Below are 17593 nucleotides of genomic sequence, written 5' to 3' on the forward strand. Positions count from 1 at the left end.
TCTAATCGGCGTAACGGCACATTCGCAAATGCTGAAAAAAGAATATCGCCGCCCACTGAATAAAAAGCGATCGCTTAACGAACTAGAAACTGGAACGCACGTCAAGGTGGCGTAATCTCCTTCACCGAAGAACTTCCACGAAGTTTCGAGCGAAGGATTGCGTGAAGAATGCGCGTTATTTATGCGTGAATTTCGGTGTCAAGCATGAAAAAAAAAAAAAACAGGTTTTAAGCTCTCATTGTTAACAGCTGATAAAGCCGATACATGAGTGAGAAATATGACTCGTATTAAAACTGGCTGATAACGTTATCGCTCTTTTTCGCTGTGAGCGACACATCTTTAAATAACGGAATTTATCGTTTCTGTGATGAAATAGATTATGCAATGATAAACTTGCCGCGTGGAAAGTAGGAAATTTGCATCCGTGTTTCTAAGCCAAAGTTTAATGAGCAAGTGAGAAGTGACATGATCATTTCTACAACAATAGAATGATTGAAAAAAAAAAAAAAAAAAAACTTCAACTTTTATCACTGTCTTGTTATGTAATGAGTTAAAAGATAAAAGCTCATATCCAAATAATTTCTTAATTATATACCATATAATTATTACAATCATATTTATTATAATCCTTTGACGTATAATATTTATATTCTTGTAAAATATATATTGCATTTATTTGTATAAACACTCTTGTAATTTTATTTATATAAATAGAGACGTGTCATGAAATGTAATTGGGTTTGACCGCCAATATCCGAAAGAGTGTAATTATATGACTTCAGTAACTTTGTTAATCACAAGCAATCCGGTTTTACGGACAGTAAGAGATGTGTGTTAATATAGAAGCGCTGTTTGTGTAAACAGCATTATAGCAAAATTTTTGCGACAAGCTAACTCGATTTGCGACTCGTTGACAAGAGCGCGTGATGGCATTGTAGAATTTACGCACGAGAGAGAGAGAGAGAGAGAGAGAGAGAGAGAGAGAGAGAGAGAGAGAGAAAGAGAGAGAGAGAACAAGTTATATGCTTACACGTCAGCGTTTTCGGAGCTTAAACCTACTCGACAATAATTAAATACGGATTAAACCGGAATCACTGCACATGATTGCACATGATTATCATATGAAAAAATATGCACAAAGTTCCGTGTGATGTGACAGGTAATAATCAATTAAAAGAAAAAAAAAAAACTTGTCGCAATACAGTCAGTTGTCAAGGATTTTTAAAAGCGTTATGTCAAAATAATAATAATAATAATAAAGATTTTATATATCTTTTTTTAATATACTTGATACAAATTAAATTTTGTTTATTTATATTTAATGTGTAGATTTTCATGACGTTTTACAACCATATTGTTCGTTTTATGGTAGCAATGCAACGTGTGAATAATGCAGCTCAGTCATAAATATATATATATGAAGAAATCTTATCGAATAAATGGAAAAAGCATCTTCAGCGGAAGAGCACAGACGAAGAAGCTATAAACTAAAGACATCTAGATATACAAAGAGAGTATATATTTAACATAAATAAAAAAAAAATTAAAAGAGTTATATCCGTTATATTTATACACACAGATGGATTTGTGCATCGGTAGATTATTTCTGTATGCAGTCCGATATTGCGCTTACTTAACGTTGGATTATATCACACGCGGTCGTTCAGCGTGCTAATTAACCTTTACGATTCTATGATAAATTGCATAATCACGATCGTTATGTCCGCGTAAATTACAATAATACGTATAAGTAAAATGTGTATACGTAATGCGTTTTTCTCACGTGAGAATACCGCCGGTTTTAGAGTATGGCAATGGACGATAATTAATCATTTCATATATTTTCTTTGGAGAAAGTCGTTATTTCTCCAGTAAGTGCACTGAACTTAAACTTTGTTGTGCCTAACCGTGGGAAGTACAAACTTAGCAATTTATAATCGTCGACATACAAGTCTGGGAGCTCTGTACTATCGAACCTGTTTATTCCCTCATTCCATTACATTTACAAATTGATATTAATAATAACAATAAAGGTAAAGAGTTTCCTGTTTTCCATTTTACAATTTAGAAACAGTTTTCTCTCCTTTATTTATTTAAACTCGTCTCCTCCGTTAGTGATACAAAAGAAAGAACTTTATATCTTCCACTATATTTTTCCTCTTTCTTTTTTATTTTTATTTTACCACTTATTTTTATCTCTCGGACTAGGACATCGTAGCCCAATAAGATGATATGATGATGATACACAAAGAGTAATTAGCCAATGTAATTAGCCAAGCGTGCGTCAATGCGAGACTGTTACGGCAAGCGTTGTGTACACAAGACGTGCATATGTGCATACATATTTCACCCGTATGGTATGCATAATTATTAACTGGGACACTCAGAGGAATTTAAACAAAGCCCACGCATATACATACGTCAGCCAACTATCATCCGGTCGAACGTTAGTGCAACGTCCTGTGTTTCGTTTAAAACCGCCGTGATAACCGCCGTATCCTCCTTCCATCCGCGTCCTTTCGTCATCTGGCTTTCTTCCTTTTTCACACATAGATATAATTTCTCGTTCTTCTTTTGAAAGGAAACCGAAGGGAAGCGATACGCGATATCTACGTTTTTGCTCTAAAAAGAAATTACACGCTAGCGCAATGGAACCATTTACGGGCTGTTTTTGTCCAATGTCATTAGCATTTTTCATAATATCCTTGAAATCTTCCGAAGCGAAAGTACATGCCGCTGTTGTTTCTTGTCTGTTTTAATTAAATCGAGTAAGAATGAAGAGATATTTTCATACGCGATGCCCATTAAATTTAATAGTGAAAGTGCTTTTAATCCGAGCTACTCATATCCTTTAATTGTGTCGGTGAAAGAGTCAAAGAAATAGTATACAGGAGTAATATTGGCGATTGTAGTAGTTTTTATAAAAAAATTTCAATTAATCTAAACCGATTATTAAAATGTTACAAGATAATCAACATTTTAAATTTCAATTAAAAATAGAACTAGAGATTAAATAATCTAAAATGTAATTTTACACAACGTAAAAAGAAAACATATACAAATATATACGAAATATTATTTAATTGGCTTATTTTAATCACCGTTTTATTATATACAAGATATTAATATTAAAAATAAAAGAGATTGTAATCAATATAAGCAAACAGACATTTTTATTTTACCGAAACAATTTTACATCATGACAAAATAGTTTAATACACAAAATTATAAAAAAAAAAATGCAAAAAGGGATTGAAACCTTTTTAAAAATAACAGACATGTATAAAAAAAAATTATCTTTTTTTTTATTCAAAAGATTCAATTTTTAATTTTTCCATTACAATTTATTTTCTCATACGTTCACTTATAATGTTTACTAGACTTTACGGAAGGCGGAAGTAATCACTTTTCTTCTTTCATAAGTCATTGATTTCAGCTGTCGAGTCATCCTGCATTCACGAGAGCATTTAATGACGTATAATTTGAGCGAACCGTAGCGAATTCAATTGAAAAACAAGCACTCTTGATTTAACTTCTAGCGATTAGCTTACATCTTTTTTAAGACCATTTTGCATTTTGCGAGCAAATCTATGGTGATGTAATGCGACGGCAAAGTGTTGTTGCATTTGCCGTTACAAGCAGGTTCATTCTTATGTAAACACATATCACTCGGAATGGCACTTCTATGAGTCACGTGTTGTCGATTTATCGATCGGAAATTAAGAACTCAACTCGTGAAACGATACCGATATTGGATATCGGCAATGTGTCAACTTTGGCGCTAATGATATCCTCCTTCGTTCACATTATACTTCTACTTGTTAGATTAAGTTATTAAATTTTTCCCTCAAACGTATGTTCTTTTTTCTTGCTTTTCTTTTTTTAGCGCGATTCTGAGTTACGCATAAATTTATGTAGCGAGAAAATAACTCGATAGTATAAATATACAAATGGCATTTAAATATGCAATTAAATATACGCATAGGCGCGCGCGGTTTTAAATTATTATTTTACGCTTACGGTAATTGAACACACACTTTCTAACAGATAAAGTTCTAACGGCATTATGTGTTGATGATCACGGATTTTCATTGACTACTATTTTACCTCGTATTACAGTGTGGCGATTGAGTTCGCTCGGTGAGAGGATATCCTTGACATCTTCCTATTCGGTAATTATTACGGTATCTCATAATTCAACGTCTGTTCTCGACGTTCAAGTTCGTTTAAAGCGTACGTTCGTGCGAAAGGAAGAAATTTTTTTTTTTTGCAAGGATAAAATGTGTGTTACGATGATACGCGTCTGATGATTTCAGCCGCAAAGGGAGGGTTCAATTTTAATCTTATCGCCTATCGATTATCTGTCACGTCTGTATTGACGAATTCTGATTATACTGCTTATTTTGGCCCAAGTATCGGCAATATGTTCCTTGAACATTGTTCCCCAATTAAAGTAGCTGATTACATTTATTAATTTATTATCTAGAAACTTGGCTCGGTCATCTGATTTCTACTCACTCCAAAAGAGAAGTAATCATCGGAATTTGCCGACGTATTGACGTATTTCTTCGAGCTTCGAGAAATCTAACCGATCGTCCGAAGCGGTGGAGATCGGATGAGCTAGAGGGGGAGGAAAGAGGAGGGGGGGGAGGGGGGGAAACTCGTGGATTGGTAACATTCCACGACATAATACGCGGATCTCTTCTCGTATATGGCCGTCCTAGACCAGCAACCGGGACACCCAGTAGAGGAGCACGAAGTCCGTTAGCATCCTTCAGGTTTACTTCTTCGTTTAGCCTTCTAAGGAGTACTGCAGTACTGCTCGAGCGAACGTTTTGCAATCGAGTTTACAGCCACTATCGTACTGGCGCTCAATACAAATAACGACGTGGACGACTTTCTTCTTATGTGTTTACATTTATTTTCTAAGTTTTTTTCTAATTTTAAGAAGGATATATTTGCTGGAAAAGATTTTTTTTGCCGATATTTCGACCAAATGAGCGTTATGATTACTTAAAGATTAATTTATTATTCGTAAATCTAATTAAAATTCATTTTCTTAATAATGTAATGATGAAATAATTTTCAAAAAAACTGGATAATAGATGGTTACTTCTATAGACGGGGGATTTTAGGTGTCCAATAATTGTTCTTCTTTGTACGTATGTCTATAAATTCAGGACAATTACTTATATCCACGTGCCGTTATTTTTAACGAACTTGGAAACGTAACAGCTTCAAGCTGAATTATTTAATAAATTATAAATTAATTTATAGATAAAAATTCAAGAAAGAAAAATTATTAGATACCTATGATCCTGTCTGTATGGAATAATGTTATTTATCATCCTGTTCTATTTTTTTAATGTAATTTCTTATAAAAAAAATATATTACCTTTATTTTATAAAATCTCTAACAATTTTCTTTTTTTTTTTTTTATATATGTAGAATATCGCTTTTATTTTGTCGCTGGATTGTTTTGATAACGTACATGAAAACGGTAAACGATTGAAGGAATAAGTTTACGCATCAAATCACAGTATCGATATATTTGTTCGATTTATATTTTATTCTTTTAACTTTGGAAAACCTTCTATTGTTATGGTAGATGATCCGAACGGATACACTTTTTTTTTTTCTTTGCCTGAAACCGGTTATTCCACTTGCGGCGTAATCAACCGCCGTGTACCTCTCTTTGATATATTAGCCGCATTATGTTCCTTATAAAATCAGTGATCTATAATAATTGAATTCATGTATAACATTATTGCGCATTCGGATAATATTCATTGGACTAACTAAGCCATTAACTCGAGAACTAACTATGCCTCGCAATTCTTTAAATCGTACCGGTAATTTACGATATAGTTAGTAAATATGGCGTGGCTTGTCCATATAAATTGGTCGAATGTTCATAATTTCAATAATTTCAGCCGGTAATTCGATAACCTGAACATATTCATTCGTCGACATTCGTCTGATTTATCGTATAATTTGATAACGTTGAATATTCCGTTGAATACCTTAACGAATTTGCGAGTGTATCTTTCGCGACACGGGAAAGATAAAGGTTCTTTTTTTTTTTTTTTAAATTAAAAAGAAAAATGCGCTTCAAAATATCGACCGAATATCGACGTAATCTAAAAATATGCATCTTCATATCGCAAAATCAGCTTTACATAACGGTTACCATTGTCACTATCTGTTAACGCGTTAGTCAAATGTGATATAAAAAAATGAAAGCAATTGGATCTTTTTTTAATTTCCGATTAAAATACGGAATATTTTTTTATTTCCATTGCATTGGAGCATATGAAATTAGAATATTCGAAGTCCCGTTTCTACGTGAAGCCACAGCATCATTTATGCATCGCATTTGCGTGACAAACTGTGAAATAGTCCGCGCCTTTTGGCACCTGCCGCTGTATCTTTTCTCACCGCAGATTGGACTAATTAATTTTCATGAGAATAACACCTCCCTCCTCTCCTTCATCCCTGAGGCAAGGCTTCATTCGACGACTTCGATCGCGATGGTGAAATCTCGTCGTTCTCCATCGTGAGCGGGCGTGAAAGGGTTTCCTCGGTGAAATTCAAGATACCTGACCTCGTTTGACCTTGACCGAGCTCCATTCCTGCGAAACGGCAGCAGGACTACTGTCAACATCCTGTATTATCGTTGGATCGATAATACTTTCGAATTTATGCCGCATTTACGTATTACTTGTTCCGAAAGTGGTTTGGGTAAGGATTCGAAAATCCTGCTGAAATCGGTTTTACGGTTGCATCTTCTTAAAATTTACAGTATACTTTCGAAATTAAATTTATCCGCGTCATTATAAAAAAATGGCATAAAGGAATTCTGTAGTTTTGTAGATTTCGTATCTTTTTAAAATACATTCCGTAATTATGCGTATTTAAAATTTTGACATACAAACGATAAACACATAACATTTAAAAAATTATTAGAGACTGTAAAGAATTTCTTTACATAAAAAAAAAATTTCGAATATTTCGAAATAAATATTAGAAAAAAATTTATTATTAAGAGACGCCATAAATATTAAAATCTCAAAAAAATACGGTTGATAAACAAAAATTTTATATTTGTACCACACTATTCATTTTTATGAATATTATACATTTTGATGGTTAGCGAAAAATATGCCATTTTTAGGTATAAATAATTGCAGTTCAGTACGCGGTCGCGATATTAAGCCATTGCCTTTTCTAAAGTTTAAATTGTTCATGTTCGAAACAATGGATGCGCCGCGTAACTGCTGAAGGAGCCCCACAACTGACGACTTACGACAGAAAGAGATATCCAACAAACAATGAGCGATAAAAACGACATTCGCCCGCGGTAATTTCGATTATCTACCCAGTTGATGTGTCGCATGTGCCGACACCGAATGATTTATCGAGAGGCGAATATCGAGGATGCGCATATCGCGATGAAAACAGGATCACCTCGGTGACGACGTGTGACGAAAAAGCGCACAATTCTTCCTTCTGCGGACGGCAGCGATAAAATGTAAGATGAGGAAATGTCAGCTGCGACTCCGCACTAAACTTTGATCGGTTTGACCAAGCGAATTTAGGATGATTCATGTAAATTGATCCCTCGCTGACGACACGCATTAATAAAGTTCATGGGTGGGCGGGAAGTAGTTCCGGTGACTGTACGGGTAAATATAGAACACGATCGTTCATGGTAATTCAAAGTATACTGCGATTTACTGCACTCGCATATATCGCTTCTGAGATTGAAGATAAGAGGATATCTTTTTTTTTTTTTTGGAAAAGTACTTTATTATTTTCTTCTCTGAAAAAGCATATTTCGTTGTTACGTTATCTGTTTGCTTGCAATAATCGTTTCTACATCTAAATCTCTGTTAATATAAAAAAAAAACAATTCTTTTGAAAAACAACTCTTCAAAGAAAAATATCAGGTCTTTTGTTATTATTTTTTTAACTTTTTATCTTTAATATAATCTTTTATCATGAAATAATTAATGTTTTTTTTGGTCTCAGATTAAAGATTAGATTGATATTTGTATATGATATAGATGGTAATAATTTTAAATGATTACCGAAGATTAAGCGTTAAACGTTTTGAGAGACTTCAAGTATGACCGACCATGAACCGGATCCAGAGGTCGAGGGAGGAAATGAGCTCGTTGAGCGTTGGGGTGTGCGGTAAAACCGAAAGGAAGTACGCGGATGAGAACGATTACACCGTGCAGTAAGTTTCAGATAATTTTCAATTAGACACACCCCCGACTTCGTGGACTTTAAGCAATCGGGTAATCTGGGAAAGTTCATTTTACGAACCTCACAGTACCTCGCGTAGCCGTCTTTTGTTGAAAATCTTTTTTTTTTGCAGTTAGCGATGATCGCGCAACAATTTAGATCGATAAAATATAATTGTAAGCGGGTAACATTTTTTTTTTTATTTCTACTGAATGTATCATTATGTCGAGAGGGGAATAGCCACTTAAGAACCGGAATTCCAGGCATACCGTACTTCCAAGCACTCTTAAGCGATATTTAAGCGATAAGTAGGAAAAAATTAATCAAAATTATGACTGTTTTTAAAAGCTGCATTTTTATCCTTTCTCGTGCTCAATTATATCTTTAATATGTTAATATAACTATTCTCTATTAGTTTTTAAATTAATTTGAGCTCCATCAATACTTTATTAATATAAAATCACGTACGTAATTGATTCTCATTGTTAATGCTTTTTTATCAACAGTTTAAACGTTATTTTTTTTTTTCCGATTTTATTTTATTGCGATCGGACACTTTTTTAAATCCGCAAATTTAAATTGCGCAAGGCGTTTCTGGCTGAAACTATAATGACTTATTATTTCTTGGAAAAATCTTACGATCCTTGCAACACAAAATTAAGATACATTTATGTCAGTCAGTGCGCATTGCAACGCCAACGAATTCAGACTTACCGTGTTTTTTACGGTTATATCGCAAATATATTAACATCCTCCGTGTCCCGGGAGGATGTTTACGCGTCGATCCGCTCGCTGCACGTGCGAGCGTAACGCGTGCGTTATAAGGCACGCTCTTGCGAGGAGTGCGTGCGGTTTGCATGCGACCGTCGTCAGGCGACAGCCTGCGATCTGTCTCTCCTCGTAGGTTCAAGGTCCACCTGCGGGAGTGATACTACCTCACTGCGGCCGGAATAATGGAAAGAACCGTCCTGAGAGTTTCTCATGGAGTCAGGGACCGCGTCCCCAGGTTCATTGCCGCAACTTCCCTCCTTTATTAATATGCACTCTTCTCCGATGTCTCTTTAAACCGGCGTCCCGTTTGGATTCATTTCATCCGTCCACGTCCACGTCCTCCCAGGACAACCCCCCGGTCGTACCAAATATTCATAACCGATTGCGTATTACGTATAGTTTTTCCACGATTAAATATTTGAGATGTTGGAAAAACGGTTGAAATCAAATCTTGCTTGACGGGCGAGCGATAATTTTTTATCGAACAATCGTTTCAGAAAATATAAGGAAATAAATGTGAGATGAAGAAAGAAGGAAAAAGAATTTTTATACCGAAAAGCAGAGTTACAGTTAATTATCATACAATTACCGTTTCAATTATCACTTTTAACAGACCGACGAGTAAAATCGCATGTTGTATCTCGTCGTTATAATATAAGCTATATAAATAATATACGTCAAAATGTGTGCGTCTACACTTTTTTGGTCTGTACTTCCGGACCTGTTACTTCCGGACCTGTATCTGCAAAATAGCCTTTATCCAGTTTATCGACCTTGCGTAAAGTCGAGTATTTTATTCGAGCCGAGCGTTATTCTTTTCTATAAAAAAACTCGTCCAGTTCCTGCCTGCCTGCGACACGGCGTCGTGCACATGTGAGCATAATTACGGGTAAATATGTGAAGTAACGTTAACGTCACCGCGGCCGCGGTTTTCGATCGATAAGCGGATAATACGTTTCAATCCGCGAAGAGCATTGTTGCGACCGAGGCTAATAAGGCTAATAACTACCACGCGATCGATCGACAACTTACTTAAGCCGTCGTTCCGCGTTAACCGTTAATGCCAACTTGTCAGATTTAATCCGCCCATTTTGCCTGGGCGTAATACGAGATTATACGCTAGACGCGGCGACTTCACACTTTTTCTCACGATACTTTATATACCCGCTGAAATTGCCTGCGTAATGAATCCGACACATTAATCCGCGGCAGTTAGCGATCTGGCGAGAATTGTGGCGCGCTGCACTTCCCCCCCCGACCCGCCCCCCGCCTCCCCCCCTCCCCCGTTGCAATCAATCACGAACTATCACTAATCTAAAATCTACTGATCTAACGTGCAGATAGAAAGTTTACGTCTAGGTTAATGAATCTCTTCCTCGCGCGCAGCTCACCAAATTATACGAATATGTATGATAGATACATTAATATGTGATGTGATTATTTTATATTTTATTTCATTATGCTGTAGTAATTATTGATATTGCAAATTTATTAATAAATTTAATAAGATGGATTGGAATATAATATAAATATGATTTCATAAAATGTAAAATATCTCGGAAGCGTCGTGGCACTTTCCCTCGACCGACATATCCTTAGATGAACACTCGATGATCTTAGGTTCTTAACATTTTAAACTTTGAAATTAAATTCTTTCTGGATAAAACCACAAATAAATTAAAATACTTTTAAAAATAAAGTCCAATTGACAGATAGATGCGAATAAAATTGTCATTTATACGCCTGAATTTAGTTAAAAAAATTTACTCGTAAAATTTAATTATATTTAAAATTTATTCAGCCAAATTTATTTAACTGTCAATTTTCACAACTTTTACAATTAGTAGATACTTTCTTGTTGTTTGAAGATTTCTATATTCCGGAGAAAGTAACTTCTGGAACGTTTTACTTACACAGATACAATGTGAACATTATCTAGGGCTTCCGTAAATTATAGATTTTGCGTATCGGACATGAAAATGAATAGACCGCCGACACGGAATCGCGACATATTTGTTCGCTCATCTCGTTTCACCGGCACATGGTATCGGCACGCCACGTTTTATATTCAAATACAGATATTATGTTGCTCGGCCTCGATCGTTGCTCGTCCGTAATGCGGCTGCGTCTTATGAACCGTGACCGCATTTTTCTCTGGATTAACGAACGTTCAACCCAAATCGTCGCGCGACACGGAGGAGGAGAGGAGGCAGCGAGAAAGATCATCATAAAAAAAAAATATCACTTTCGAAAATCGCCGATCGCCGGGCGATTCCCCTGCGGCGATCGCCGGAAGTAGACCGGAAATCGGTCGTCCCGCCGATGTAAGGCCACTCGATTTCACACGCGGATCTCCGCTGCGTGAACGTGGAATTTACTGAAAGTTTCGCGCAGGAATATTATTTATTATATACCGTCGCAAAAACATGTAAAGGCGATAATGTTGAGGGTAGCGGGATACGTGTACGCTAATATAATAACTAAAATTACATGATAATGCGGTACAATACGACATCTTGATATACTGTCCGGAAATCGATTACCATTATATCAACATCACTGGCAGGTATAAATAATTTTTTGCTAAATATTTGCACTTGAAAAAATATATTTCTCGTAAGAGAGAGAGAGAGAGAGAGAGAGAGAGAGAGAGAGAGAGAGAGAGGAGAGATGTTTGCTAATATATACAATATTTTATTAATCCACATATCGTTGTTATCGCGGTTTTAATATTTGGGAATAATATGGGGATAATATGCGCTATTTCGCTTGAGCGAAAATAAATGTTGACGTCACGTCGAGGAATGAAACACACGTGTTCGCGACAGATGTCGGATAATTCTAAGGTTCGCGATGACGTTATGACGTTTCGTATATCCTGTTTCGCGAGAGAGTCCACTTGTGGCCGAAGAGAGTGAGAAGAGAAGGGGGGAGGAGGAGCGGGAGCGGGCCCTCCCTCGAAGGGCGGCTCGAGTGTTTATCCATATTACCTTGTATCACTCACGTTTCGTGTTTCCCTCTTTTCTTCGACTCGGCAGGATGTCCCATTCACAAGAGTCTTGAAAGGCGGTAACCGTAATGACCGACTGACGTCTCGCCTGAATGTAACCGTCGTCACGGCACGTTCGAAAGCACGATCGAATCGTCCGCAGTTAACATATTTCCATTGTTAACAAAAGGAGAAAAATAACGCCGCAAGATAGGCTTCCTTTCGCCCATCCCCTCCCTCCCCCCCCCTCACCCTCACCCCCGAAGATCGCTTCGGGGGTAATTTGCGATTGTACGCGGAGGGAACGTCGCGAGAGTCGCAGACTGTAATTTACTCCGCTCGATTGCGCATGCAACGAAAATACTTTTCGAAAAATTTCGTCTTTTTTGACCGTGATGACACGTTTCATGCTCAGTTAAAAACGAGTTCTTCGTTATTCTTTTCACTAGTAAAATAAATAAAATGCAACGTGGGGAGATGTGGATCGTGTCGACTTGAATATTTTTTTCATTTCGCGATCCTTGTTTCCAAGAAGCGAAGGAAAGATACGTCTCCAGTATCTGTATATTTTTTTAATTTTATCTTGCAATTTCTTGTGTCTTTATAATCACGTTATTAAAATTATATTTTGTGTTATCTTCGATGAACCTCGTAACGTACAACATTAATACATAAGAGATCAGATACATATGACATCTTTCTGACAACAAGTTTGAAAATATATTTAACTTGGAAAATAATTACAATTTTAGAAAAAAAAAAAAAAATTATCGAATCACACACAAAATAACTTGTCCAAAAGTTCCGTTTGATTAAGGAATATTTTATTTTGCATATATTTAACAAATTATATTATAATATATTTAAAAACAGACTCTCTACAGCTTTTACAAGAAATTTCAAGTAATAATCTTTAAAAATATTAAAGAAGATCAAATCAACAAACGGATATCACCATTTAATTCTCATGAGCGAAAGCCTGACGAAGTTGGCTCCAATACACGCAAACTGTAAATTAGTCGTTGCCAGTCTCGCGTATGTTAATTTTAAATGTAGGTTAGGAAAAGGTGCGTTTTTTCGTGCAGACCCTCATATTTTCACGCGGAAACAACTTTCCCGAATCGCCGCGGGAGTTTCTTCAGAGGATTGCGTATTTGTACGTGCACTTATTTACGCTCGAATCTAATATTCTTTTCTGTCGGAATGTTAGGATTTGCAAGTAGAAGAGATTTACGCGAAAAGGTCAACTTTACGCAAATAACACAACAAAATTCTATTTACAATTCTATTTACACCAAAAAAATCGTTTCAAGGTAACGAGACCGTCCTAGTGAAATTTCCTTTAAATTCTCATTAAGTTGAGAATTGAACAAATAAGAAAACACTCTATCCCGACGACAATGACGATGATATAGCGTTTTGTGTATATACTCATTTGCTTTTGCCGAATGTAATGTCTAAAGTGACGTACTGATTTGAAAAATCGCAGGCCTTAATCGCAGATAAATCTTTTATATAAATATGCATTTAGGTAGATTTCAATTTAAAAACAGAGATATAAAGCTGAACATTAGCAGTGAATAATTTTTTAATAAGCAAAGTTTACATTTCAAAATAATTATTAATGGAATGATGTTTCTGTTTGTTTTGAAATTATTTTTTTTCATATGTTTCTGAAGAAAGCAGGAATTATATTCGATTATATCATAATTTTCTAAATTTTCGAATTCTTTAAAATGTAACACGAAGAGAAAATATAAATATGTTGTAAGCCACATATTTCAGATCATCATTATATATGTCGCTTACTTTCCCTTAGTCATCGCGATGTTCTCTCGCGAGAACATACTTTTTCTCGAAATTCGTCATATTCTATTATCATTACCGGTTTTCGTTACAGGTCGGCGATGGTGGCATTATAGTGCTCGACGCTACTTTAGACGCATCTACGACCGACGATTCCGAGTGGGAAATCTCCGGGGGTCCACCGTCACCCTGCGACGTGTCGTTTCTCAACGACAATGTTCTCATCAACGGACGCAGCAATCTCTCGAGGACACCACGAAATCATAAGGTGAGTGAACCTTCGTCCATGATTATGCATGAATTTTTCCAGGCGACGCCTTTGTTCAAACGGGGGCTTTACAGAGAGAAAAGTTGCATCATAATATGAATCGATGTTTAAAGATGTTCATATATTTTTCTTTATTTTTACGATTATTTACAAATTAATAGCTCTCTCTCCCCCTAGAAAAAAGTTCCAATAATTGATATGTCAAGAGAAGGTAGAATGTAATAAAAAGAATAAATCCGATATCGGTCACAAATTAATAAAAATAAAAAAAATAAATAAAAATAAATAAAAGATAACAAATAACAGTTAAATTAATTTCAAAAAAAAAAACATGAAATCTATAGATATTTTTGATAAACCACCATGAAAATGATCAAACAAATTGAGAACATCAATTATTAAATCAAATCTTTATTGTGTATGGCAATAATATTGACGGTCCGATATTTTTCAGAATTTTTTGTCCCGTTTTTTATTACGTTAAAAAAAGATTAAGGCATAGGATAAATTTATCAGTAAAGATTAACGGCAAGAATAGCAAAAAGAGGAAACTACGTTGTCATAGCCGTAAATAATTTTAAAGTCTTCTGAAAACTTGGTAATCTATTCAAATCTATTCATCATTGTATCGACAGGGAGGAGTTTTTTATCTCGTTAGGCATTATTCCGATTGCCGATAAGGCGGGCTACGTTTCTCTATCTAATCTAATCAGCCGCACCGCCATTATCCCCAGATCGTGACCCGGCTACCTTACCTAAATCGAAAAGCGCACAGCATAATATTACTTTCAAGATCGCTCGCGCGGCGTGAGAAAACCTGCCTTATAAACCATTCGTGAGATCCGGACGCACAATGCGCCTGTCCGACTCCCACGTGGCCCCGAGGAAATTTTTTTTTTCCCCCTCGGTAGGGGAAAAGAGAGAGGCTCTCTAAATCCATGCCATCACGTAAATATATTTTTGGCTCGTGATGACAAACTCGCCGGTTTCACGCCTCTCGGCATTAGAAACGCCAAGTTGTGCCGCCCAACGAAAACGTTTCTCGCCTGGCGGACATGACGTAAGGGAAAAGATATTCGTGGAAAAAAAAAAAAAATCACGTTTTACGTTTCGCTACTTGCAGATATAGATATGCGATGCGTCTTTACGTATACATTTAAAAAATTATCTATACGAAAAAAATGAAAGTTAGTCACGTGCCTTGCGCGACCTTGTTGCAACATGAAAAACTCTCACCACCGTTTCCTTCGGGCTTGAAATTCCCAGGATTGTCTTGTTTTCGAAATATCATTCAGTCACGGTATACCTACATACATTTAATTAGACATATTACACATTTCTTTGCGCAATTCGATATCTGTTAAGCATCTCCGGCTTGTCGTTCAGCGGAATTTATATTTTTCTTTCTTAAAAAAAAGGCATGATACATCGATATCTCGCATCTCTCGAAATTATTGTTGCCGCTTTTCCGCGATGCCGATTGGTTCTCTCGCTGCGCTAACTTCGTGAATACTTCTGTCATTGTATCGATCTCACAGAGGATCGTTTTGACAATCGTGTATCAAGAAGTTAAAAATATTATAATAGTATTATATTAATTTTTCTCTCTTGTGTTGAAAAAGATAAATAGCAGCGCGCGTTTGTAACGTCTAGTATATGAATTATAATAAGGTATTTTCTCCTGTGTATCGTTTCGTCGAACGTAAAAATTATTTGGATACTTTAAGATGATGACAAATAACGATTTATCAGCGCCGACATCGAGCGTTGCGCCGAATTGCGCAGTGATAGGAAATTAAGATCTTTCCGCGCCGGCGTAGCTCCGATGTAATCTATTATCCGATCGACGGCGGGCAGATAAGCGAACAAAGCGTCGTTTAATATTAAATGATGCGAGATACGTGCATAACGTGCGGGAAATGGTTGAACCGCAATAATGCACGGCGTGCGTACACGATGCGATACGGAGGCTCGCCGCACCGATAACGTATCGCGGGATTTAGCATTCGTGTTCCGCGGAACGCGAATGTATATAAATATTGATATCGATAACCGGGAGCGCAATGATATTTCCCGTGGCTACCGTATATTTATCCACGAGGTAATATACGTGAAGCGATTTTAAGCGGAAAAAGTTTTGAAAATATTACGCCGATGATGAATTAGCGAGACAACTCTCGGAAATAGGACTCGTCTGAATATCGACATCGATCAGCTGATTGAAATCTCGACGGAAAGAAAAATAAAGATATATTTCAACGTGTGTGATTCAATATTTTTGATCATTAATATTGCATATCGCGATACTTTATCGATTTTTTTTATCGGTTGCCAGCATCGTACATTTTTCTCAATTCGAGAGAATTTTTTTTTTTTTTTATTGTTATCCATTTCTTTGTTTCCACATTTTGTTTTAATTTAATTAAAAAAAAAAAAATACTATAGATGTCTTCTGTTTTTAATAATCAATAATCTAATCTTTAATATTAATTAAAATAAATATCGCAATATACGTAACTTTTGTAATATATATTAATAAGAGATGTAATAACACTCTAGATGAATAATATTTTGCAAACATCTGATATTAATTTCCATAGTAATCGTGCTTAATCAAGTTTAACGATTCTTGCGAAAATTCTTGCGAAAATTTCAACAGATTTCCATTAAGGCATAGAAGGTGCAATCATTTTCATCTAACCATCAGTTTTACTTCATTCGCGACTTTCTCACGCGATCGCACGTTGACGTGACGTCGCGATGGGAGGCATTCTATTACTAACACCGATAAAATACCAATTTGTAAGTAAAAGTATCGTGTCCGCGGAATGATTTTCGAGCGCCTCGTCGACCAAGTTAATCTACCGTGCACCATGGGAAAAACGTCGACGAACAATTCTGCTGGACACTTACCCCTTGAAACAGCAAACGCAAGAAATAAAAGTCGTAAGGAACTCGTCGCAAGAATATCTTGAAAAGATAAATGGAATTGTCAACACTTGACAATATTAATTCGTATTTTCTATTTCAGAATAATTTCAATTTTTTTTTTTTTTTTTTTTTTTTTTTTCGATCGCATTGTCGCTATCGATTTATGATCGAGATTTAACTAAATAAACATTCAATTACACAATAAATATTTTATTATTGTATATTTTAATTTCTTTATCTATATTTTATCTATTATATTGATTATTTTTGTTTATATTTATATTTATTATTTTTATTATATTTGTTTATTATATTCTTATTGTTCTCGTTTACAATGATGATTTGCTCCGATTTCTTGATCAATTTTTAATTTATTACAACTGCTCACGCGCGTGTCGTATATTTCTGCTGAGGAGAGATCTACGACATTGGCCGAGAAATTCGTAGATAAAGGCGACGCCGACAGCTCTGGAGCACTCTGTTTTATATTGCCCATTGTGTTCTTACACCATCTCGCTATTCGTCTCGGGAGAGTTGATATTTCCTGGATCGCACGACGGACGCTGCGTCATGTTCT

General features: G+C 35.9%; 1 protein-coding gene across 1 annotated transcript in view; it reads left to right on the forward strand.

Annotated features, from left to right (window-relative positions):
- The window catches only part of bif (protein phosphatase 1-binding protein bifocal), a 40769-nt gene that overhangs the window by 9483 nt on the left and 13693 nt on the right, over nt 1-17593 (forward strand). The window contains exon 2 of the mRNA XM_011636364.3: nt 13912-14085. Coding sequence (XP_011634666.2) covers nt 13912-14085 — 174 coding nt within the window. The remainder of the gene's footprint in view (nt 1-13911; nt 14086-17593) is intronic.

The sequence above is a fragment of the Pogonomyrmex barbatus genome, unplaced genomic scaffold (genome assembly GCF_055798465.1).
Source record: "Pogonomyrmex barbatus isolate J1 unplaced genomic scaffold, ASM5579846v1 scaffold8, whole genome shotgun sequence".
Lineage (NCBI taxonomy): Eukaryota > Metazoa > Arthropoda > Insecta > Hymenoptera > Formicidae > Pogonomyrmex > Pogonomyrmex barbatus.